This window comes from Elephas maximus, chromosome 1 (assembly GCF_024166365.1).
Source record: "Elephas maximus indicus isolate mEleMax1 chromosome 1, mEleMax1 primary haplotype, whole genome shotgun sequence".
Taxonomy (NCBI): Eukaryota; Metazoa; Chordata; class Mammalia; order Proboscidea; family Elephantidae; genus Elephas; species Elephas maximus.
Genome location: NC_064819.1, coordinates 224,267,880 through 224,294,705, shown reverse-complemented (window position 1 = coordinate 224,294,705; position 26,826 = coordinate 224,267,880). Strand labels below are relative to the sequence as shown.

Here is a 26,826-nt window from a genome sequence, read left to right as displayed (position 1 = left end):
TCTGGATGACCCCACACATGGGCTAGAGGGTCAAAGAAATCTCAAAGGGAAGAACTTCACACAGGGCAAGGGTCCGCACAGGTCCTAGTCTAGGCTCACAGTACCCTGCCCAGATAGCATTGCCAGTCCTGGGTAGTCCTATGTACTGAATTGTGACTTAGAATTTCAAGGAAGGTACTCCAAAGCAGGGGTCCTGCTTGCCTGAGCCAGGGAAGAACTGTCTCAGTGTATACCTCTAAGGGTCGATTTTTCATCATTTCCTCCTTGAACTGGTTTGGTGGTTAATTCCTTTCAGGAGGTGGAGTCATAAAAATATACAAATAATCTTCAGTAATGAGAGTTTCCCAAGAGGCTGCTACAGCTTTTCGGCTCCAGCTCTCTGATGTTCTAGTATATCCTTTTCACTCCGTGTCTCTAATGGCATTGCTGCTGGCAATTCTCCGTTCTATCCTTTCATCCCAGTCCTCTCACGGCACAGCGGAAAAAATCTAATTTGCTCAGCTACTCATTGTTTGATATGGAATGTCCTGTTTTGGTCACATATGGCCAGTATAGTAGGATTGGTCTCCCTAAAAGCCCATCGCCACTTTGCTGAAAGGAAATGTGTCCCTGGCAGGCACTATAAGATTTCATGATCTGTTCAATGCGGAACTCTGATATGTCTTATCAGATTGTCCTCCAAAAGGGCGGTCCCTATCTACCTTGCCACCCGGAACATGTGAGAATATTCTCTCTTAATATATTTGCCAACAGTGAAGAAATTCGTTCTTAGAAGCGATCAGCTAATATGATAGATAAAAATGCTAGAGTATTATTTAAATGTACTTGTGCAAGTTATTAATAGTAATATTTTCCATTTTATCCTACATTTGTTAATCAGTTAAGTTTTGTCTTGAGTGAGTTGTATGTTTTGGTCCTTTATTCATTTATGTATTTAAAACTTAGTGTTTTTAAAATCTATTTGTGTGAACTTATCATAATATATAGATGTTGGCCATGTGTTTGCCATATTTACTCTAGGTGTCAATTTTTTTTTTTCTTGCTTTCAAACTGGATAAATTTACTGAAGAACAGAACTTTAGAATTTTTTGAATAATCAAAGTTAACTTTCAAACTGGGTAAATTTCTGATGAACAGAACTTTAGAATTTATTTTAAAATAGTCAAAGTTACTAATATATTCCTTGAAAACTTATACCATTCCTTTGGCTCTTAGAACGTGTTCCTCTTCCCATTCATAGCTGTGCTAAGCATTCATTTCAAATTTTCTCTAATGTTAATACGGCCTGTGTTTAAAATGTTTGTTTTATAAATAAGTTAATTAAATAATTCTGGAATTATTTTAGGGTAGACAATGAAGTAAGAATCTAAATTAATTACTATTATTATTATTTAGTTTTATTTTTGTTGAAAATACTCACAGCATAACCTGCTCCCATTCCAGTTTCTAGCTAGAATGATCAGTGGTATCATTACATTCTTCACACTGTGTCAACATTCACGTTATTTCTGTTCTAGTTATTTCATAACTTAATTTTTATAACTTACTAATTCTCTGATCTGCATGAATTTATTGAAAAATCCCATTTATTTGTGATGTCACCCTTTTTCTATTGTACATTTTTATACAAAATAGAGTTTTTGTCTCAATCTTTTAGTTTACAAAGAATGGTCTAGATTGGGCTATGATTCCACAGTAAAAAGGAGACTTTTCTTACTCAATTAATTTTAATAAGTTTGAGACCCTGAATAACATAATTTTTCTCTATCTAAAGTATTTTCCTAATTTATATCTACATTTTACAATTTCTTACCTTCTTGCTTTTTAGGAGGGAATATTTTTGTTATTCACTACATAAACTGTATACCAGCATTGACATCAGTTTAATTTTATTTCATAATCAACAAAACATTTTTTTAAAAAATTACAACCCCCCCAAAAAAAACTCCAGTTTTTGCTTTAATTTCACATTTCATGCACTAGACAATATTTACAAGATAATCATGTTGATTATTTCATAACTCAGGGCAGAGGAGGGTAATGATTTGGCCAGATGGTTAAATACACCAGAAGATTTCTGCTCTCATTTCCCTAATTTAAGAGATACAAAGCAGCTTTTACTTCCAATGTAAATTCTAGATAAAAACCATACACTTGGCTTAATCCTCACATTACACACTAAGGATGATATACAAATAAAGAAAAAAGGATTACTAAGTTAACACTCTCTTAAAATCTTACTTGGCTATATGAAAACTGCTAAATTTCCTTGTTAAAAACCAACTTACAATAACTTGGTTATTTGGTGAGCTTTTTTTTTCTCCCTCCCTCACCTTCTTTCCTCCTTCCTGTCACATTGCATTAGAGGACGTCTACTTACAGACATCATTGAGAATAACTGTCTTGGAGGAACAATGGATAATACTAGCTAAATAAAAGTAATAAAGACAATGCTATCAGAATCTTTTATTACATAAGAATTATTATATTCTTGAGCCAGACACTATTAACTCAGACACCGCATTACCAAAAACTCTTTGCCGTTGAGTCAATTCCCATTCCTAGCGACCCTATAGAACAAAGTAGAGCTGTTCCATAGGGCTTCCAAGGAGCAGCTAGTGGATTCAAACTGCCAACCCTTTGGTTAGTAGTAGTCGAGCTCTTGACCACTGCGCCACCAGGGCTCCCACCACTGCATTGCAGAAACTAAAATGCTCGTAAATTTTCTTCACTAAAAATCCCAGTTTTCAGAGAAATAAACAAAATGTTCACTACATCAGAAATGAACCACAGACCTTGTTAGTAATACTCTAGTGAACTCATGTCCTAAAATGAAAAAGACGCATCTGGCCACTGAAACTCTGGCACTCACATTTGGGGATGTGCTCTCCTTTAAGACGGTGGCCACTTGTAGAAGTAGGCCTCTGAAACAAATGTCTGAACCAATGTCCCTGTGCCATATGGCACGGTTTGATCATTGGACAAAGACTCTTCAGAGATTTGGGGTTCAGAATTCACAGAGAAGCAGATAAGGGCTGATGCCTGGTGGTTAAGAGTCAACCCAGGAAGGAGTATTCTTGGTGAATGTAACATCTTTTTCAATGGCAGACTGTCTCCCTTACTTTTGTCATCTGTGAAGTTACTGAAGAAGATTCCTGGATCAACTGCTTCCCTAGTTTCTAGATGTATTAAAAAAAAAAAAATTATCCCTTAAGAAAAACGTAAGTCCAAAGTTTGTTTTTAGGTCAAGTGATTTGGATTTGTTGTTGTTTTCATAACAACATAGCACAACCACAAGAGTGAAGAAGTTACATCATCACGTTAGTAAGTAAAAGGATTTTTTGTCTCAGTGAAATAGATCACAGTTCTTGGGACAAGTATACAAAGAGTGTGTCTGGGAAAAAACATAAGTTCCAAATTTGCAGTATCCTATGACACCCTTTTTTTTTTTTTTTTTTAATGACACCAGCAGGAGCCTTAGTAGCAAAAAATGGTAAAGTGCTTGGCTGTTAACCATAAGGTTGGCGGTTCGAACCTAGCCAGCAGCTACATGAGGAAAAAAACCTCACAATCTGCTCTCATAAAGATTACAGCCCAGGAAACCCTATGGGGAAGCTCTACGCTGTCACATGGGGTTGATATGAGTCAGAAAAGACTCGACGGTACACAACGACAACATGACACTACCAGAGCTCAGCTTCCTTTGCTCTATTCCCTCACTTGTCATAAATCAATGAAATCAAGAAACTAGGATTTCTTACTCTCTGTCAGTTTCTGCCCACATAATCCATTAAAAACCCAAGTTTATAAGATGTCAGATGGTTCACTTGTCATTCTAAGAAAGTAAAATTGTAATTCTGTAGGGTAGGTTTTTTTTTTTTTTTTTTTACAAAAAGTGAAAACTATTTTTTTCCCTTTATAGTCACAGTGAGAAATAAATGACTGTAAACCGCACATATCTAGCATTTTAATTTTAGTATAAATATATATACTATATCACAGCTGCTTGTTAGATTAGAATCACTATCTTCAATAAGCCTTACGTTGAATACAAAACATAAAAACCCATTGCCGCTGAGTCCATTGCAACTCATAGCAACCCTATAGCACAGAGTAGAACTGCCCCGTAGGGTTTCCAAGAAGCGGCTGTCGTATTCAAACTGCCGACCTTTGGTTAGCAGTTGAACGCCTATCCACTGCGCCACCAGGGGCTCCGAATACAAAACATATAAATATGTACTTATTTGGAAAAAACTATTTTTTAGTAAGACATGCACAAAAATGTGTTCAAAGAAATTGTATTATACATGGTAATATCCAACTTGTGTGAGCATATTTAGCTCAAAACTCCTTCGTAGTTTCAGCCATGACCTCAAAATTCTACTTAACCCATTTTTAATTTTCTTTCAATAAAAGACAAGAAACAAAGGAGAAAAAAAAAAAAAAAAAAACCCTATTCAGGAATCTGGAAATGCCTTTATGATAGACTCGTAGGCAGGGGGGGGCGGCGTGGAAAAGCCAACGCGCAGGCTGCTACTGGACCAGTGGACATCGGGACCACTCAGGCTGTGGGATGCGCTGACGGCGGGAGAGGCGCTGGAAGGAGGGAGAGTCATCACATGACTTTCAGTTTCTCCGGGAAGTGGTGGGCATTGCAGTAAGGGATGGAAAGTAGAAGCCCTGAAACTTGATTTTCTTGGAAAGGAATTTGCTTGTTCCATGGAAGCTTGTCGCTGGAACGTGAGACTGGCCAGGCTGAGGTTGCTTCGGCGTTCACAGCCACTGTGACGATAAAATCCAGTTCTGTTGAGTCCGTGGTTGCAAGAAGACCTAGATCGCCGGCTGGCACTCCACTGAGAGATGGGGGCACTGGCTCTTCTTCGAGACAAGCAAACAAACAGAGCCCAGAAAAATCCTCCAATTATAAGTCCGATTGCCGTGGACACTGTGAAGGACATGATAAGATCCTCTGAAACAAAACAAAACAAAAAAACAAATAGCTAAATCAATTTTTAGATAGGTATTTAACTAAAGCAACACGTCAGAGTGCAAAGAGCAAGTTACTGCATACATGATTCACTTAAACCTGCTTTGAGTTAGGGAAACAGAAGATGGGAGGTGCTAGGTGTGTCTGAGCAAATGGAAGCTGACGTACTTCCGCTTATGAAAGAAAAAGGATATCAAAGGAAGTTTTTAGCGGTAGCATTCCAGGTTGCTCATGCTATTTTATCATGTTTAAGAATTAAGAAGAATCTCATAGTTCAGCTCTTTTTTTTTTTTTTTTTTTTCAGAGTTACAAAAGCACTCCAAAGATGATTTCCTTTTGAGTTACAGTACTAGCGGACGTGCCAAACTGACCAATGATTTCATAGTCTCCTTTTTCTTTTTCTTTTTTGACCTAGCTTTCTTCACTGTTGGCTTTCATGAGTCCCAGTGATGTCTTTCACCTGCAGGCTTCCTGATGTGTCAGTTTCTGTACTCCTTCTCAGATAGAAAGTGCTAGGGCAGTGCCATCTGCTGGGCTGAGTGATTTATGTCCTGTTTCCTGAACTGAGCTGTGACCTATGCAGACAATTGGGCTCTTTCTTGGTCTCCAAGTTCCAGCTCACGCTGCTACCACGCCCTTGTGGTGATAATGAAATTCCTGTCCCTGAATCACCACAGAATCTCTGCTATACACCAGTATCCTCAAATTCAAAGACACTGTAATTCGTTCAGATTTCCTGTGCTGGAAAAAAAATATATATGGAAATTCTGCCTCACTGCCTGGCCTTGTGAACTGAAACCATACTCTTCATTGAAACTGGGTAGCTGAGCCCCTGCTTTACATGCAAAAACTCTCTAGATATTAGAAGACCCCTCTAGCCTCACTTCCTATCACTTTTCCTACCCTCTACTCATATTGATTTTCTCATTATTCCATAGCCTTCCAATTCCTTTCAAAATTCTATGCTTTTCCATATATTTTTCCTTGTACCTGGTTACTCTTTTTTAATTTTATGTCTGGAAAACTCATTCTTCAAAATTCACTTCAAAGGTCACATCTTTAATAAAGCCTCCTAAATTTCCTAGACAAAAATTCATTACTGTTAAGTAGAGAGGCAAAGCTAAATTACTAACTGCCCATCCAGAGGTACTGTACTGAGAAAGCCATGGACTGCAATTAACTAATTAGGGTTGTGAGATTGGGAGGAAAAAAAATCACAAATTCTTTGCAGTTCTTCCCATCAAGAGGTAGAGTCAATTTGTCCACCTCTTAAATCTGGGGTGACTTCACGGCTTGCTTTGACTAATAGCATGCTCAAGTATAAGCTTCAAGACTCCTTTCAGCTTCCACCCTTGCTGTTCTTCAGCCCTTGCAATTGCCAGCATATGAGCAAGACCAGGCTAGCCTGCCAGGTGATAAAGGACCATGGCCCAGTCCCCTCTATTGCCCTGGCCAAGAGCCTACTAACCTCCAAACATATGAATGGGAACACTCTAGGTAATTCAAATACTAGTCAGTCTACTAACTGGTTGCAGACACATGAGAAAGCCCAGTAGCAACGAGCCAAAACCAGCAGAAAATCCTTCAAGCTGAACCCAGCCCAAATTACCAACCCACAGAATCTTGAGCTAAGCAAATGATCACTGTTCTAAGTCTCTATGTTTTGGGGTGATTTGCTACACAGGAAAAGCTAACTAACAGAGGGGCTCCAAGCTCAACTCTGTTCCTGTTTTGTGATCTTCAGGAATTCGTTTAAACTTACTGATACCATTATTTTTAAAAAATGAGAGGTAGATTTTATGACTGCCAAGGTACGTTCCAGCTTATGGTTGTAATATATGACAATATATAGAAAATCTAGTTTGCAGAAAAACAGAACAAACCAATGTTAATAATTATATAAGAATAAGCATAACTCCATAGTTTTAGGGCATATTTAATTCCTACTTTATAGTTATATTGATCACCTATGTTCAACTGTGTTCACTGTGTCCTATTTCCACAATTATCTTCACAAATATTCATATAAAAATCCTCTAAAACAATTTTCTATATCAAATATAAACAACAAATTCCTTATAATACAAAGGCTTCTAAATAATAAGATGATTTAGGACATCTCTGCTAAGCCCAGTATCATTCTTTTAAAATGTGTCTCAGAAAAAATATTGAGTCATAGCCTTAAAATGCAATCCCTTAAGACAGGGATTTCATAGAGTAAGGCTCTGACTAGAAAAGAAGCAAGTAAATACAGCCAGAACCTACAATAAGCTTTCTTGGTGCTAGAGTACAATTCCAGAATAATTTAGCTCCCCAAATATTTAGAATCCAAAATTCTGCTTAAAGAGAAGTTACCGGAATTCTGGGTTGCCAAGGAAATGACAGTCATATAAATCAGAATTTCCCAACATTTCTTTTGAAAAACAATAGAGAACAACAAGAACAGATAAAAGTACACAAAATCTATACCTTTGGCCTAACTAGAAGACAAAGAACATCCCAATCTCAGATTACCTGGAAAATGAACAACAAAATAAACAGACACCAAAAAATTGTCCGCTATGCTTCCTCTCCACAAACCTTCACAGAAAGTAAGGACAAATCTGGGAAATGGAAACAAGTGTATTCTGGCACAAGAGCACACTACCTCTAGGGAAGGAACGTATGAGAGCGTGTAGGAATGTGAGGAGACTGTCTAGGAAAGTAATCCTTACCCTACTTCTAATGAAGAAGAGAGTAACAGGCCATTCACAAAAGACCACATCGAGTATGACTGCACTTATAGGAAATGTCCTGAACCAGGTAAAACTATAGAAAAAGACAATAGGTTAGTGATTGCCCACAGCTGGAAGGTGAGGTGGGAGAGAATGGAAGAGACTGCTAATGGATACAGGGTTTCTAGGTGTGTGTGTGTGTGTGTGAGAGAGAGAGAGAAAAAATGTTCTTAAATCTTATCGTGATGATTGCACGACCCTGTGACTGTAATAAATCAAACCAGTTGCTGTCAAGTCAGTTTTGACTCATGGCTATCCCACGTAAGTCACAGCAGAGCTGTGCTCCATAAAGTGTTCAATGGCTGTTTTTTGGGAAGTAAATTGCCAGGCCTTTCTTCCAAGGCACCTCTGGGTAGACTCTAACCCCCAGCCTTTAAGTTAGCAGCCAAGAGCTTAAGTATTTGTGCTACCCTGGGTCTTCTGTGACCATAGTAAAAAACATTTAATTGTACATTTTAAGTGGGTAAGTTACAATGTATGTGAATTATTTCTCAATAAAGCTGTTTTTAAAAAAAAAAACAAGAGGAGAGGTGCTTTTTGGGAACCACCCAATGAAGGGGGTAAAGAAGAAAGAGTGATGGAAAAACTTAGGATGCTTCAAGACAAAATTGAATCAAAAGCAGTCAAAGGAAACACATTCCTCGCCCACCTACATCCTCCAAAATTAAAACTCAACTACTAAAAACACCATACTTTCCCACACTGAGATAAGAGGGCGTATTTCAACTAAGAATCTCAAAAACCATTCCCAACCACCAGCCCTGTCCACAGAAATTAAGAGGCACAGTTTTCATTTATTAAAAAAAAAAAAGGCTACAAAAAAATAAAAGACAAAATGAAAGTCCAACAATTCTGCTGATAAAAACCCTTCCCCTAAAAAACAGCAAAGCAAAAAAATAAATAAATAAAAATTGTAATATAGTAATCTCAAACAGATGAAATATTCTCAACTAAGCATTTGATAGGAGAAAACACTATGAATCAGAACTTAAAATTTCAGAACACAAATGAAAAAAGAGGATGAAGAAGAAACAGGAAAAAAATAGCAGACAACCCCCAAAATCATATCAGATAAAACAAAGTTACAAAGTATGCAGGGAATAATAGATTGACATACACTGGTAAAACTCTCAGGTTGTAAAGATACAGAAAACTTCCTCAGGATCACAATAACTTATGAGAGAAAGAGAATTAGGCTTGCATCATGCTTCTGAAAAACAATGTATCTATCAAGGCAACAATGAGCAACATTTACAAGAAACCTGAGGAAAAAAAAGTGTGAAACAAAAATTTTATATCCAGCCAAGCTCTCCTAAAGATCAAGATTATATAGAAAAGCAGTTTTAAACTTGCAAGAGTTCAGGAAATTCTGTGTCCACATGCTCTTCTTTAGGAATCTACTAGAAAACGAATTTTAACCAACCAAGATATGAGTCCTGGTGGTGTAGTGGTTAAGAGCTCAGCTGCTAACCAATCAGGAGTTTGAATCCACCAGCTGCTCCTTGGAAACCCTATGGAGCAGTTCTACTCTGTCCTATAGGGTCCCTACGAGTTGAAATCAACTGAATGGCAACGGGTTCGATTTTTTGTTTTTGTTAAGACATGAGCTACTTGGTTGGTTCAAGTTAAATTTTCAGCAAAATGATTGATAGCAAGCATTTAACAGATTTTATTGCAGATTTAAGGCTTAAACAAAAGTGGGAACAAAGTTGGAAAATAATGTGCTATAGGATATATCCCAACCACCCAGTGCCATCAAGTTGATTCTCACTCATAGAGGCCGTATGGGACAGAGTAAAACTGCCCCATAGGGTTTCCGAGGCTGTAAACCTTAAGGAGGCAGACTTCCAGATCTTTGTGCCTTGGAGCTGCTGGTGGTTTCCAACCACTGACTGTTTGGTTAGCAGCCAAGTGCTTTAACCACTGCACTACAAGGGCTCTTTGATATATACTGTATGTTATTTGTTATTCTTCAACAAGGTAGAAATAATGCAACTGCTTTTGAATTATCTTCAGCAAAATTTTACTTGCAGGTGATTTAACGACATTGATAATTTCTCAGTTCCATTTGGATCATCTTTCATTGGAATGTACACAAATAGGGATCTCTTCCAGTTGGTTGGCCAGGTGGCTGTCTCCCAAATTTCTTGGCATAGACAAGTGAGTACTTCAGCGTTGCATCTGTTGGTTGAAACATTTGAATTGGTGTTTCATCAATTCCTGGAACCTTGTTTTTCACCAATGCACTCAGTGCAGCTTGGACTTCTTCATTCAGTACCATCAGTTCCTGGTCATATGCTACTTTCTGAAATGGTTGAACGTCAACCAAATTCTTTTTGTACAGTGACTCTGTGTATTCCTTCCATCTTCTTTTGATGCTTCCTGTGTCATTCAAATTTTTGCACATATTTATATCACAACTCTAGGCTTAAATTTTTTTGTCAGTTCTTTCAGCTTGAGAAATGCTGAATGTGTTCTTCCCTTTTGGTTTTCTATCTCCAGGACCTTGCACATTTCATTATAATACTTTGCTTTGTCTTCTTGAGCTGTCCTTTGAAATCTTTTGTTCAGCTCTTTTACTTCATCATTTCTTCTGTTCTCTTTAGCTACCCTATGTTCAAGAGCAAGTTTCAGAGTCTCTTCTGGCATCCATTTTGGTCTTTTCTTTCTTTCCTGTCTTTTTAATGATCTCTTGCTTTCTTCATGGATGATGTCCTTGATGTCATCCCATGACTCATCTGGTCTTCAGTCATCAGTGTTCGATGCATCAAACCTATTCTTGAGACGGCCTCCAAATTCAGGTGGGATATACTCAAGGTCGAGCTTTGGCTGTCGTGGTCTTGTTTTAGTTTTCTTCAGCTTCAGCTTGAACTTGCACATGAGCAATCAATGGTCTATTCTGCAGTCAGCCCCTGGCCGTGTTCTGACTGATGATTTTGAACTTTTCTATCAACTTTTCCCACAGATGTGGTCAATTTGATTCCTGTGTATTCCATCAGATAAGGTCCAAATGTATAGTCACCATTTATGTTTGCAACAAAGAAGTTGTTGGAATTTCAAAATTCTTTCATGAGATCTCCTGCATCATTTCTATCACCAAGGCCGTTTTCCAACTACTGATCTTTCTCCTTTGTTTCCAGTTTTCGAATTCCAATCACCAGTAATTATCAATGTAACTTAATTGAAAGTTTGATCAATTTCAGACTGTAGAAGTTGGTAAAATCTGCAATTTCTTCATCTTTGGTATGTTCTGATTATTAATGGATGTTTGCAGCTGTTTTTTCTCATTTTGAGTTGTGCCACATCAGCAAATGGAGGACCCAAAAGTTTTACTGCATCAAAATCATTACGTTCAACTTACTTTGAGGAGGCACCTCTTCCTCAGTCGTATTCTGAGTGCCTTCCAACCTGAGGGGCTCATCTTCTGGCACTATATCCGACAGTGTTCCACTGCTACCCATAAGGTTTTCACCGGCCAATGTTTTCTGAAGTAGACTGCCAGATCCTTCTCCCTAGTCTGCTTTAATACGGAAGCTCCACTGAAACCTATTCACCGTGGCAGATCTTGCTGGTATTTCAATAACAGTGGCATAGCTACCAGCGTCACAGCAACAGGCAAGCCACCACAGCATGACAAACTGACAGACGAGTGGTGGACATGAATAATAAGCAGTGTAAAATTTTGAGTGATATAAAGTAAGATAAGATAGAGCTACAAAGGTTACATTTAAAAAATAAACATATTGCTTTCGATATGAATTTTCTTAATTTTTATTATTCAATTGAGTTCACTTACATGAAAATGACTCCTAAACCCATAATGTCTGCTAAAATATGTTTTAGAAATTATTGTACTAATTCTTACGACCTTGTTAGAAAGGCTTTTTTTTTTTTAATAGTTATAAATGATAATGCCAACATAAGATTTTCTAAGTCTTCTGTAATGTATGGTAAAAACTTGTCCATCGTGGAAACTTCCTTGAATACAAACATACGAACTTCAAAAATAAATGTAGAAATGCAAAAAAATAAATAAATAAAAAGACATGACAAAGAAATATCAAGAATCATGATTATTCCAGGGTGGTTATAAATAGGTTTAAAAAATAACTACGGTTAATCATTTTTCTGACCAAAATTGAAATCTAGAAAATATATAACGAAAACAGCAAATATTGGCCCCACAACTTTAAATTTTCATATACAGTGTTCCATTCTGACAGGCTTTTGACAATTAATTTTGGTAACCTTCTTTTTTTCTAACCTAGTATAAAAGACTAGAAAATGTATCTGAAAGAATAAAGAAATCTGCACAAATATTCCTTCTTTGAGACTTACTTGCCTTCATATTTTCAACAATCTTAAGGGAGGAAAACATGTGCCATAGTTTTACTTGATACGTTACAGTGTAATGTAACTAATTACAGCAAATGATTACTTTTTAAAGTGCAGATCTCCTTTTGAAGATAAAAAGAACAAATTCTAATATTGGTAAGGCATCCCATGTCATATAAAATAGGTATTGTTATACTAATTGGCTTCTACACAACTAGAAAGAGGCCTGCACATAGAAAACCCTCAATGAATGAAAGCTGTTATTACTAAGAGTTGGGTGACTTATCCAAGTCATTTGACCCTTCTTGGTGTAATAATAACGGCCACTTTAATGCCTTCTAATTCTAAGAATCTAATATTGAATCTGGTTTTCAGTAAATCTATCAATATCTCAAATGTTGTTCTTTAGCATTAAAATTTAGTAGAGTTCACCATCCAGTGGCCTTGAGTTGAATTGTACCAACATTCGGAAATTGATTTTATTATTGGCAACAAAATGGAACATTAATTTTAAAAAATTCAGAAAACCCTTTACAGTTATAAGAATCATAAGCTCTGCTACTACTAAAGCAAGTCAATATTGTTCTTGGGACCTAGAGTATGTAAGATGATCATTGGGCCAATAGGAAGACTTCTGGGGAAAAAATGGTTTTAAAAGAGAATGATATCTAGGGTACGAAAACTTGATTAATTATAATAAACAGTCAAAAGTGTAAATGTGTTCTATGTATAGCTCATGTTTCATGAAATCCTGATGGTTTTATTTTCACAACATACCCAGAAATCATCTCTTCTCACTGTCTCCTCTACTACCACAGGGGTCCTAGGGACCACCATCTCTGAACTGGAGTATTCCAATAGCCTTCTAATCGGTGTTTCTGCTTCTATCTTTGCCCCTCTATGCTCTCTTCTCAATACAGCAGGCAGAATGTAAGCCAAATCACATCACTCCTCTCTTTGAAACCCCCCAGTGATTCTCCATTTCTCTCAGAGGAAAAGCCAAACCCCTGTAAATGGCCACAAGGCCTTACTTCATCAGTCACCAATTATATAATCTTATCTCCTACTACCCTTCACCTGGTTCATTCCGTTCCAGCCACAGGGTCATCCTTGTCATTCTTTAAATACACAAGACATGCCTGTGACTTAAGGCCTTGCACTAGTTGTTAACTCTGCCTGAAATGTTTCTTCCTTCAGATGCCTGTATGGCTTATTTCAGGTCCTTCCTCAGATATCACCTTCTCATTGAGGCCTATACTGAACCCCTATTTAAAATCGCATCCTTTTCTGCCTCCTGTGCCTAACTAGCACTCTTGATTTTTCTTTGTCTTTCCAGGTTAATGGAAACTAGACTCGTTAATTTATATTCTTTAAAAAATATATAAATTAGAACTGTTACATGGGTATTATGTGCTGTCAGTACCGATAGTAGGAATACTTATACCTGGAATGGGTGAAAAAAGCTTTATGAAAGAGCTAAGATTTAAGATGTCTTTTTGGGTATGCCTGGATGCCTGATGGACAAATGAGAAAAAGGCTAGATGACAAACCCCAGATTTGGAAGTAGGTATGACCAAAAGCACAGGATATAAGTTATGTTTGAAGAAGATGAGTCAGCCAGTATTGCTAAAGTAAAGGGTATACTCAAAAGGAACAAAAGGAGCATATCTCTTTCTGGCTTTGATGGACTAAATTATGTTTAATCATATTTTATATGGATTAAAAATATTTTTCAAAATCTATTTGAAAGCATCAGAGATCTACCAAGACAGTGCAAATTCCAGGAGAAAAAAAAATCTTTTGTTACCATTATCTGTACAGAGAGGCAAAGACTCTGACTAGTACTCTATGAAAACACAGCAGGCTTGGAAAGCAAAAACTGAAGATCGGGGATTGCCAAGGGAGGGAAACCCTGGTAAGCATTCTAGACTCTAGGCCGGGCCTCTGAATAAGTACTCCTTAGGCACTCAGGAAAAAGAGCAGACATCACGAAGGTTGAAACACAGGTACAGATCAGGTCAATCTCACACTGGATTAAGGTGGCCTGCCCCCAGCCTTCCTCTCTAGAGGAAAATAACCTCACTCAAAGTCTAAAATTATTTCTACAGTGTTTAACGTAATGTTAGACTGACTAATACCTTACAAGGCATTCCAGGAGACCAGACCAAATGAACAGAAACCAAGAGAACGAACAATAGAAAAAATCCATAAATTATTAAGATAGTAGAGTTATCAGACACAAATATTAAAATAACTGTGAATCAATATGTTAAAGAAAATAAATAACAAGTTTGAAAATTTCATCAGAGAAAGGGAACCTATAAGCATATTTTAAAAAATCAAATGCAAATTAGAAAATATTTTAATTGAATTATATTTACAATGTGAAATATCAAAATATGTAAGATACACCTAAAGTCATGTTTAGAGAAAAAATTATAGTTATAGAGGCATATATTTAAAATAATGGCTTAAAATCAATGATATAAGCATCCATCTCAAAAAAACTAGCAAAAGACCACTAAATAAAACCTAAAGAAATGTATAAATCAGTCAACGAGTAAGAGAAAGAACTTAATGAAACGGGGCCGGGGGGGCGAAGAAGGGGAGAGAGAGGGAATTAACAAAGCTAAAAGTCGTTTCTTTGAAAAAAAAAAACGCTAACCAAAACCGATAAACTACTGGTAGGAATGATGAAGGGAGGAGAGAGAATTACTAATATCAGGAATGAAAAAGAGGGCATCAGTACAGATAGTCAGATATCACAGGCACTAGGAACATATGAATATAGGATTCCACTTCCAGTAATAATTGCCAAGTAACTTCCTAATGTACTGACATTTCCTGGTATAAAAAAAATAGATGACTATAAAAACTGGGCACAATACAAAAAAAAAAAAAAAAAACCTACCTAAACTGTGGGGAGATATTGGAGAAGAGGATAGTTTACACTTGGAATTGAAGAACAGCACTGGCTGAGCTTCTTTTTTCTTTTCAAACCTGAGGGCAGGCTTCACTTTAAACTGTATGGAAGGAATAGGTAAAACCTGAATAGAAAAAGACCAGTATTTCTGGTCTGGAGAAACGGGCAGAGTTTGGTGAAACCAGAGCTAATAAAATATGAGGGTGAAATCCTGAAAAAGAATCGGAGAGAAGGAGCCCCAAACTCTGTTCACAAACTTTTCCAAAATATATCTAAATCCAAATGCCCTGAGGGAACAAGCTACTGGGCTGAGGGCTGGAGACCCATGGTCTTGGGGTACATACAGCTCAACTGGGATAACATAGTCTGTAAGGAAAATATTCTGCATCCAAATGTGATAAGTAGCATCTAGGGTCTTAAGAGCCTGCAAGCAGCCGTCTAAGATACATCTACTGGTCCCATTCCAGCTGGACCAAAGGAAAATGAAGAAAACCAAAGGCACAAGTGTAAGATTAGTCCAAAGGATTAATGGACCACAACTAGCACAACCTTCACCAGACTGAGCCCAGAACAACTAGATGGTGCCCAATTACCACCACCGACTTCTTTAGCTGGGATCACAATAAAGGGTCCCTGACAGAGTGGGAGAAAAATGCAAAACAAAGTTCAAATTCACCAAAAAAAAAAAAAAGAGAGAGAAAACAGCCTTGTTGGTCTGACAGAGACTGGAGAAACCTCAAGAGTATAGCCCTTGGACGCCCTTTTAACTCAGTACTGAGTCACTCCTGAGGTTCACCCTTCAGCCAAAGATTAGACAGGGCTATTTTTTTTTTTATAGGGCCAACAGAGCCCTGGTGGCAGAGTGGTTAAGAGCTTAGCTGCTAACCAAAAGTTCAGCAATTTGAATCCACCAGCTGCTCCTTAGAAACTCTATGGGGGAATTCTACTCCGAACCTCTATAAAAAAAACTAAACTCAAGATGGACCATGGTCTTAATTATGAAAGAACTTGAAGATAAAATAGAAGACTATCTTAATGACTTTAGATTAAGCAAAGTTTTCTCAGACAAGTTCCAGAAGCAACACTCACAAAAGAAAAAAAAAAAAAGTATAGACATTAGAAAATTTAAAAAATCTGTACATCCAAAGACCCAAAAACCAAAAACCAAACCCAGTGCCGTCGAGTCGATTCTGATTCATAGCGACCCTATAGGACAGAGTAGAACCGCCCCATAGAGTTTCCAAGGAGCACCTGGCGGATTTGAACTGCCAACCCTTGGGTTAGCAGCTACAGCATTTAACCACTATGCCACCAGGGTTTCCGCATCCAAAGACACTGGTGAGAAAATAAACAAGTAACAGACAGTAGAAAATATTTACAAACACTGATCTCTTTGTGGACTGATAACCAGGACATATATAGGACTTTCCACTCAATAAAAAAAGGACCAAAACTAAAACAATTAAAATGGGCAAAAGATATGAATAAACATTTTCAAAAATATATATATTCAAAGGCCAGTAAACACAAGAAAAAATTTTGAACACCAGGAGGTCAGCAAACATTTTCTGTAAAGGACCAGGTAGCAAATATTTTGGGCTTTGCAGGTCATATAATCTGTGTCACCACTGGACTGGGCCATTGTAGCACAAAAACAGCCATAGACATGCAAACAAATGGGTGTCAATGTGTTCCAGACATTATTTATAAAGACAGGTGGTGGGTCAGATTTGGCGGCAGACCAGAGTTTGCTAACCCCTGTTCAACATCATTAGCCATCAAGGAAATGTAAAGTAAAGCCATAATGAGCTACAACTACATGCTGACCAGAATGGCTAAATTAGAAAGGCTTACAATACAAAATTTTTGGCAAGGATATGAAGCAACTAGAACCCTCATACAGTGTTGGAGGGAGTTTTAAATTGTACATTCATTTTGTGAAAAGGTCTGGCAATTTCTGGTATACATAAGCCAACACCTGGACTCACTTCTAGGAAGTTACTCAAGAAAAATGAAAGCGCAGCCACACAAAAAAAAGACTTTTACGGGAATGTCCTTTGCAGCTTTATTCTTAATAGCCAAAACTGGTAACAATCAAGGTGCCCGTCAATGGGAAAATGGATAATCAACTTGTGATATGTAATAAATACTGCTGAGAAAGATAAAAGAACAAACTACTGATACCAAACAACACAGATGTATAGCAAAAATGTTATGTGAGAGAAGGAAGGCTTATGTTAAAAAGCGAACACTATGATTCCACTGCTATGAAGTTCAAGAAATGGGAAAATGAATCTGTTCGAGAAAAAAATTAGAATAGTGGTTTCCTGTCAGATTGGTATGGGAATGGGGAATGGCTGAGAAGGGACATTGGGGAATTTTTGGAGTTGACCATAATGTTCTATATCTTGACTGATGCTTGGGTTACGCAGGTACGTACGTATTTCAGTCAAAACACAGCAAATGTTCCATTATGATCTGTGTGTTTCATGTTAATTTTGTATATGTTGTTGTATACAAATTGGACCACAAAAAGAAAAAAATAAACTGTAAAAAAATATATCGAATTCCAATTAATGATACGCATGCTACAGTAATTAGGGGGAAGTGCATTGATGTCTTCAATTTACTTGGAAATAAATCAATAATATCTTAAGGGGTAGATAGATGTGTAATAAAATGAGGACAGTAAAATATTAGTAAGAGAATCTAGGTAGTAGATATATGTGTGGTCTCTGTAAAATTCTTTAAACTTTTCACTAGGTTTCAACATTTTCATTAAAAAAAAAGTTGCAAAAATATATGAGAGAATATCATGAACAACTTTAAGGCAATATATGAAATATTTAAGTCAAGTGGGAAAATTCCTAGGAAACCCAAATTGCCATAACTGACAAAAGAATCAATAGAAAATCTGAGTTGTTCACTTTTATGAAAGAAAGTGAATCTGTCGTTTAAATCCTTCCTGTTAAGAAGACTATAGATAATTACACTGGTGAACTTTCCCAAACATTTAAATCATAAACAATGCCAATAGCACCCAAATTCTTTCAGATAACAGAGAAATAGGGACCACTTTGCAAACTGTTCCATGAGGCCTGCTTAACATTGATACCAAAACCCAATAAGAATATCACAAGAAAAGATAATGACAGACAGGTTTCTCTCATTAACTTAGAGGCAAAAGTCCTAAGTACAGTGTTCCAGGTTCCACCTCACATCTGTTGTTGTCGTTGTTGTGTGCTGTCAAGTCAATTCCAATTCACAGCCACCCCATGTGACAGAGCAGAGCTGCCCCACACAGTTCACTTGGCTGTAATCTTTACAGAAGCTGATCAACAGGTCTTTACTCCCGTCAAACCACTACCCAGTAACCCAGTGCCATTGAGTCGATTCCGATTCACAGCGACCCTATAGGACAGAGTAGAACTGCCCCATAGAGTTTCCAAGGAGCACCTGGCGGATTCGAACTGCTGACCTGGGTTCGGAATGCCAACCTTCCTGTTAGCATCCCAGAGCTTAATCACTGCGCCACCAGGGCCCCTTATCTCACACCTACTGAATCATAATCTCTGAGTTCGGAGTCCAGAGAGAGAGAAGAATTCTCATAATTCTAAGTCATTCAGATGCAGCAGTGTGAAGGACCATTTTTGTAAACACTAGTTTTCTAAACTTTCTAGGTAACTGTGATGAGGGAAATTATTAAACCATAGATGCCCAAGACTTTAAAATACAAGTCGTAGAAGTGCACTTGAGATATAGCCAGTAGTTGCTTACTGTTTTTTTTGGGGGGGGGGAGGTCGGGGGAGGATATAGAGGAAATCCTTGAGGTATATGCCCAGCCCATAAGTCCCCCACCCTCAACTTCTCCGGGAACATCCCTACTCCCATCTACTGGGTAGAACCCTAAGAGCCGTATGTTTCTGTAGGCAGAGAAATACAAGTCTGAGCTAATTATCAAAGTTTTCTCTCCTTGTCAGCATCTGACTCCACAATAAATCAATTCACAACCCTTCATCTCTTCAGTCATAGTGATCAGTTACCTTAAAGGGGGTTCAGGCTGTAGCCAAGGACTCACAAAGGAAAAGTCATGCTTCGTTTTTAAATGACCCCATGAACTATTGGAACCCTGGTGGTGCAGTGGTTAAAGAGCTCGGTGGCTAACCAAAAGGTTGGCAGTTCGAATCCACCAGCTGCTCCTTGGAAACCCTATGGGGCAGTTCTACTCTGTCCTATAGGGCCACTATAAGTCAATGGGTTTTGGTTTACATGAACTATTAAGTATACAGAATAAATGAAAGTCTTGAAAATCAATCTTTTTTATTATTTTTTTCACTGCAATAGGTAGATGTTATGAGGGGAAAAAAAAGAGTATTTTGGACTTTGTTAGTTTCAGTCTCAAAATGCTAAAAGCTTAAGGAACTCAAGAACATAACCTTGTATCTTGAAAAGCAGTATTGGGAAGACTAAACTGTGGCTTATGAGCCAATGACATGCAGCGTAGTGAGGAGGAGTCTTGGAGAGACAAGGAGAAGAGCCGTGGAATACATGACTAGTGAGGGTTTGGGAGAAGGGGACCACCTCTCCATCTTTTCCTGTGATGAGCTGCAGGTTGATTTAGGGGAATCCCGACGAAACTCGTGTTCATTCCCAGATTCCTGGGGTCCAGATGGTGAAGATGGCAAGCCCCACTGTGAAACCCTGAGTGCCCAAAGGGCAGAGTAGGAATGTGGGTGGGGTAGTACCTCTGGTGTGGCATCCCTGATAAGGCCCAGACTCCTGAGGTTCCCTTAGAGCCTTCTAGGAGAGCATCCAAAATTGTTCTTTGCCACTGAGGCAGAGGGAAATGTGCCTGAGTGAGAGCCAGGAGAACGGAGGGGGCTTTATGAGAAAGAAAACTATGCTGTTGGCAAATGTTGAATACTATCAGCCAGATTTTATACAAGAGACTTCAGCAATGGAGAAAGAGAGAAGTCAGTGCCCCAAAAGCAGATGACCAATACTCGCCAGTAGATGTCGGCAGAGGCCAGAGCTTGATAGAGAGCCAAGGGCTCTCCTTCCAATGCCCAAAAAACCAGGATAGTATATATCCCTCATACCCACCTCACCTCCTTTCTAACCTTAGAGAAAAGTCCTAGGGAGGAGGAAGGAGGGGAGAAATCACTTGATTGAAAGCGATTACATTCAATTAGGTTGAACTTTTGTACTGATACTCAAAATCTTACCAAATCTCCCTCCAATCTACTTTTCCAAATATATCCCTGTAACTTGCATTCGCAAACCCATTCATTTCTCCACAACGTCTTGGGTGTTTTTCCTTCTGCATGGCTGCTAACATTTCTCCTTAGCTCTCTGAGTTTCTCACACTATGCCTTATTTATATCACTAACACTGAACGCATTTCCTAATATATAACAGATGGTCAGCCAACACTTCCGAATGAAGAAATGAACTGAGTGAAAGAATGAATGAGCTAATGAGTAAAAAAAAAAGAATGACTAAAATATCCACCCCAGACTCATCTCCCTATTTGAATCTTACCGGACTGTCTAGGAACAGCTGAAGTCCCATATATTTCTAAGGAATTAAGCATCATTTCAGTCCATATTTTTTTAAACTCCTGTAACATACTGCCAATTATTGCTATTTGAACTCATATTATCTTGTAGTATTTTAAAATTATATGTGCATATATTTTCATGCACACATCATCATCTCCAAAACTATAATCTTCTTGAGGACAGGCATTGTACCTTTGGTGAGGATTAAACAAGGTGAATAAATGTAAGCTCCTAGACCACTCTTTTCCCATCTACTTTTCGCAATGCCATTAAAATAGGAAAAACGCATGGTAAGGCAGCAGGTATAACCAAAACTACAACTTCTTTAGGACTCTCAGGTACTAAGAGGATAAGTGAGTTCAAGGATACTCGTCAACTCTTTCATTAGAGCAGAGTACAGGAAGTTTTCACAGACGATTTCCTGTTGTTGTCATGAGGAATGTTTACAGGGAAGGAACGTGCATTTAAGAAAGCAAAGGTGAGAAGGGCAAGGCGGTGGGCTTCAGCTCTCTTGTCACTCTCAAACCAATTCGGTGGCCAACTCTGGCGATGAGTACTTTAACACTTGCACAATATTTAGTAAGTTTTAGTGGGCGATTATTATTAAAATGCAAGCTAGCATTACTGGTAATACTTTAGCATGACCTGATTTTTAGCACTCACGCAAGTTAACCGGGAAAACTATATTTGGAAAGAACTTAAACATGTCAGGGTATTAAATCTGGAAAAGTTCTGAGTCAATGTACTCATTTCGCTTTTCTAAGCTACTCTTTCATCTCTGAATTTAAAATGCCAAGTGGGTAGTTGATCTGGCAGCAATAGGGAATGCATTGCCCTGCACTTTTTAAAATTTTCAAAGTAGTGTTTTTGTACAGTCAGTGATCAAAGTAACTATCAAGTTAATACAGAAACAAATGAAAATAAAAAATATTGGCATTTATATTTCAGAAGACTTTTACACTTTTTATCTTTACATTTACCTTTTTACATCTCACACTTCCCATTTTTTTATCCTAAAAGCAATATTGCAGTCTTTCATATATTTGCCACGAATCCTCAAACAGGGCGTATGTCTGCTCAACACGTTTGCACTGGTTTTGTTAATGCTTATCAATGTAGCCCTCCCTTCCTGGTTTTCACTATTTCCATCTCTTTTCTGTTATATTCACATGCTAAAACAAAGGAACACTATAACAAAGGACTGTCTTTGGGTCAACAAATAGGAATTCCCTCTCAAGCACTGATTTCCATAGGAAAAAGCTAAATTTTTGAGGATCAATAAATGGACTTTAGTTAAATATTCTCTTACCAATATCAGATTCATTTTTATTATTATCCATACTTTAGTAGTGGATAATAATTTCTTTTTCTTAAGTAAAACTAAAATTTAACTTTCAATGGTTTGGGAAAAAATCTGGTTTTTGCAGATTAACTTTGAAATAGAAGTTACTTCATTCTGGAATAACTTTAAAAAATTACTTATTTTTATACTGATGAATTTAGTATAAACACGCCCTAGCTACTTTTCAGCACGTGTTTAGCACACTCACTTTCCACAGAGAGGACAGCGAATGATATTGTAACAAACACATATAATTAGACCCTCCCACAATTCAAACCCTTATTTTCTATTGGTATCTCCCTAGAATAACTCAGTACCAAAGCCATTCTTTAAAATATGCAAGCATGATTTATTTTCTTCTTCCTAATTTTGTTATATAGTTATACGATGCTCACCAATGCCTCTCCTGTCCAAATTTAAAGCAAACATAAATCGTTGATGAAACAAAGAATTCCCTTCATGCAATTGTCAGTGATGGCTGACAACTAGGTGAGGTTGTTAGGGGCAGTCAGCTACTTTGTTTCCTTTTCACTTGACCATCAATTCCCAAAACACCCCCTGGGATCACAACCAAAAAAAAAAAAAAACACATTGCCCTCAGTCAGTTCTGACTCATAAAAAAAAAAAAAAAGTCATGGTCAATTCTGACTCATAGTGACCCTACAGCACAGAGTAGAACTGCCCCACAGCGTTTCCAAGGAGCACCTGGCAGATTCGAACTGCTGACCTTTTGGTTAGCAGCCATAGCACTTAACCACTACACCACCAGGGTTTCAGGGATCACAACAAAAAGGCAGAAATAGTTGTCTGAGGGAATTAAAACTGGTTCTGGACTTTGAAACAGGACCCTAGATCTCTTTATAAGCTCCACACACACACACACACAAAAAAACCCTCAAGTCACGCTCTTTACTTTTAAAAGGTTCCTAAGCCCAAGAGTGTTGTTGTTGGGTGCTGTCAAATCGATTCCAACTCATAGCGACCCCGTGTGACAGAGTAGAACTGTGCACCATAGGGCTTTCTAGGCTGTGAACTTTACAGAAGCAGATAGCCAAGTCTTTCTTCTCCGGGTGGCTGGGTGAGTTGAAACTGCCAATCCTTCAGTTAGCAGCCCAGTGCTTAATCTCTGCCCCACAAGAACTCCTTGAGCCAAAGAGTACATGTCGATTTTACACCTTAGCCCTTCTTCCTTGTCCTGCTAGTCTTGAGCAGCTGGTAACTTTGCCCTCAACACCACCTTACTGCTGTGAACATCACCGAGCACTTGGCTATAAGCTTCTACTATGTCTGAAATCAGCCAAAAAACACTTTTCTAGCATTTGTTTTTTCCCTCGTTGTAGGCTTCCTTTGTAATGTTATACAAGATGTTATTTCTACATAATTGTTTCTATTATTTTCTCTCATTTCATAACACCTTTCCATTTTTTATCTATATGACCACATTCTAAATTCATTTGAGTACCAGTTTGTTATTTAGATTCACTTTGAAAATGAAAGAGTATAACACTGACAACGTAAATTAAAATAAGCTCCGTAGAAATTCTTGGTTTCGTTAAACAAAATACATAATCTATAACCTTAAGAGAAATAAAAGTTCATTTTTTCCACAAAATCTACATGGTCATATCCCAAACAGCAAAGACTTCTGCCTTTTTATTCTCTTCTCATTATGTTTTATAACCCCTGCCAAAACCTATACTTACAGCCTATATTCTTCTTGAATGTCTTCATAGCACACTTTAGAAACATTTCTATACAAATGTACTTTTTGGAATAAATCAGTAAAAACTTTAAATAACCAGTTCACAGTAAAAATGTCGCAGAGATTTTCAATATTTGGATAAATTATGGAGTACTTCTCTTGCATCCCAATATTAACTGTAAAATAAGTCAAAGAAAATATCTTACCCCAAAAGTTTGCTGGCCATGGACTCCCTAAACTCGTGTTATTAGCCATGATATCCACAAGAAAGAAAGAAAGAAAAGTCAATATGTCCAAAAGAAGCACCTTGATTCTATGTCTTTATGGTTGAGCAAGAAAAGTAATTTTCACACAACCCCTCATACACTTGTGTTTGCATAAAAGGAAATAAGTGTATCATGTTTCCTGCTTTTATACTCAAATTAGCAACTGTTTTTTTCTTATCTTGAAATTCCACATGGTTCCTGAGACACAAAACAATTTCCTTCTCGTCATTTCCTCAGCTAAATTACTAAGTACCCTCTTCACAGCCACCTCCAAAACTGCTTTTGGGATAAGAGGCTCTTTTTCTTGATCTTTGTCCATCCCCTACTGACATAAAAAGGAAGATTCCAAACACTCAGAATCAGGACTTTGGGTTAAATTAGTATAGAATAGAGAAAGAGACTCTTTAGAAAATTATATTTACGTGGTAAATTATGGGGAGAAAACTATTCAGAATTCCATATTCTCTCCAAGTATAATGAATTAGTTGAACTTAATGTCCTCTTTGAAAAATAAAATTTAATTAGTAAAATTCTTAACATGTCTCTCTGTGTTGGTATATTAATTTTGAAAAGGTAGTTCTTCGATGCATTTCATAAATATTTCTATAAAAGTAACATACTTTCTATGGCTCTTCCATTGGTATTCAAATATGAAAACGAGTTTCTACACTGAAGGAGCCTATTTAAAATCAACTAGGGAACAATGCAAACATTCAACAACAGCATAAGTGAAGTGCCAAAAAATAAAGTACAGTGACCACAGGCATTTGTTCTTCCTGGAGAGGTCTGAGAGGAGAGATGGCTTTCATACACTGTATGGGAGACGGAAAATAATTTTTCTAGGTGGAGAGCAAGTGAGAAGGTATGGCATACAAAAAGAAGAACATAAAGAGGTACCATTAAAATTCACGCTGGATAGATTCTGAGTGTGGTTATAAGACTTTAGGGAAGAGTTACGTGAAACCCTTCAGGGAAGCTTTAGGGAACAGTTACATGAAATACTTCAGGAGAATGAAAATTAGTTAAAATTTCAAGAGGCTTTGTCTGAAAAATTCATTAGTTTAGACTGGATTCTATAAGCGTTGGGAAGCGACGAGAAGTAGAAGTAATGACCCTGCCCTTAAGAAATGAACTAAACTTTATTCGATGATTCAGGTTTCTCAATCTTTGAGTAACTCTGGGTCATTGCATTAACCCCGATGGTCATTAGAATATAATTTGGTGTGAAGTTGTAATCATCTTCGTGCAATATGTAATATATTTCTAAATAGTTCTAAGAAAATTTGGAAAAAAAAATCATGAAGCTTATCCCATATTAACTTTTGCAGTCTGGTTTTCTCAATTTTTATAAATAGCAGTTAACTATAAATTTATTGAAAATAAAAATATAGACAACCTAAAGAATAATAGAGTTACAGAAAATTTAGAGATTTCATGGAGCAAAAATGAAGAGACTACTCAATAATATTCTCGCAAAACTTTATTCCCCACATAATCTGGTAGATAAGATATTCATATTATCACTAAAAAAAGTCAAAAAAAAAAAAAAAGAAAAAAGGGCTGAAATATTCAACCACTGTCTTTACTTTTAGGAAACTCTGGTGGCGTAGTGGTTAAGAGCTAGAGCTGCTAACCAAAAGGTCTGCAGTTTGAAACCGCCAGACGCTCCTTGGAAACTCTTTGGGTAGTTCTACTCTGTCCTACAGGGTCACTATGAGTCGGAATCTACTCGACGGCAATGAGGTGTATATCTTTACTTTTTAATATTCTTTACAAAGTTAATAAAAAAATCAAAAGAATATCTTATTTCCCAAAAAATGTATAATCCGGATGAAAGTATATTGAAATACTATTCACTTCACTCTTCTAAAAACATAGAGTAAGCTTTTTCAATTACTAAATATATTTTCAAATACACATTTTATATTAGGCTACCTGATTCAATAAATACTACCTAATTTCAAAAATGTGTATTATTTCATAAAGAGTTACATAGACTTCATTTTCCCTGAAAATAGCAATCCTAAATGAGTGCAAAGAACGAGCTTGTCTATCTAAACTGCCTTCTGAGCAGAAACAGAGTTCATTCCATATTAGGGCTGGGATTTAGGCTGAGATTTCCTTTCATTGTTTCATGTTTTAACCATCTAGCTTTTCTCCCAAAATATTTTTACTTTTGCAGATGGTGGAAACTCTGTCAAAACCTTGAAGAATACTTATTTTGTGTCAGTTTATGTTCTAGGACTATTTCTCTCTTCTAACACTTGTTTAGACCATCAGTTTTTATCCATGTATATAATTTGCTGGGTAAGGACTTGTACTTTTCCTTGGCAGAGATCCAGATAAGTGAGTGTTTATATCTATGTGATGTTTGAGTCCCATGACTTGGAATGCCATAACAGGAAGTTGATTTTTATCTTCACAAAAATGTTAAGTCTGCTTCTCTACTCTTTATTATTTCACAGGTTGGTCTTTAAATCTGGGTTCCCCAAGAGTCATACAATTCATTTACAGGTTGGTTCTTCCCTCAGATATTCATAGGACTTATTCTTCCTCTCCATCCATGTCTCTGCCCAGATGTCACATCTTCAAGAGGCATTCATTAATCATCTCGTCTAAAGGGTCCCCATTTGGACCGCTCCTTCTCTCCTCAGAACACTTACCAATCCTTGGCATTACGTCGTAGACACATTCATTTATTTGTGTATGTTTGTGTTTTGTTTTTGTCTCCTCTGCCATAAGTAAGTTTGGTGAGGACAGGAACTTTAATGATCTTACTCATCTTCCTATCTCTCCTGTGGCTAAAACTGTGCCTAGGCCACAATGGGCTCTTAATAAATATTTATTTATTATTTTAAATAATAAAATAATTGGAAGAAATTGTAAGATGAAAAAAGTTTACATATTCCAGGCCAGGTTAATAATAATAAAAATCA

General features: G+C 37.3%; 1 protein-coding gene across 1 annotated transcript; it reads right to left on the bottom strand.

Annotated features, from left to right (window-relative positions):
* Positions 1-1,019: 1,019 nt before the first annotated feature.
* MYCT1 (MYC target 1) lies at positions 1,020-24,003 on the bottom strand. The gene is given in 3 exon segments (XM_049903999.1): positions 1,020-4,969; positions 23,831-23,946; positions 23,948-24,003. Coding segments are annotated over 3 exon segments (684 nt in total). The 3' UTR covers positions 1,020-4,457.
* Positions 24,004-26,826: the final 2,823 nt, after the last annotated feature.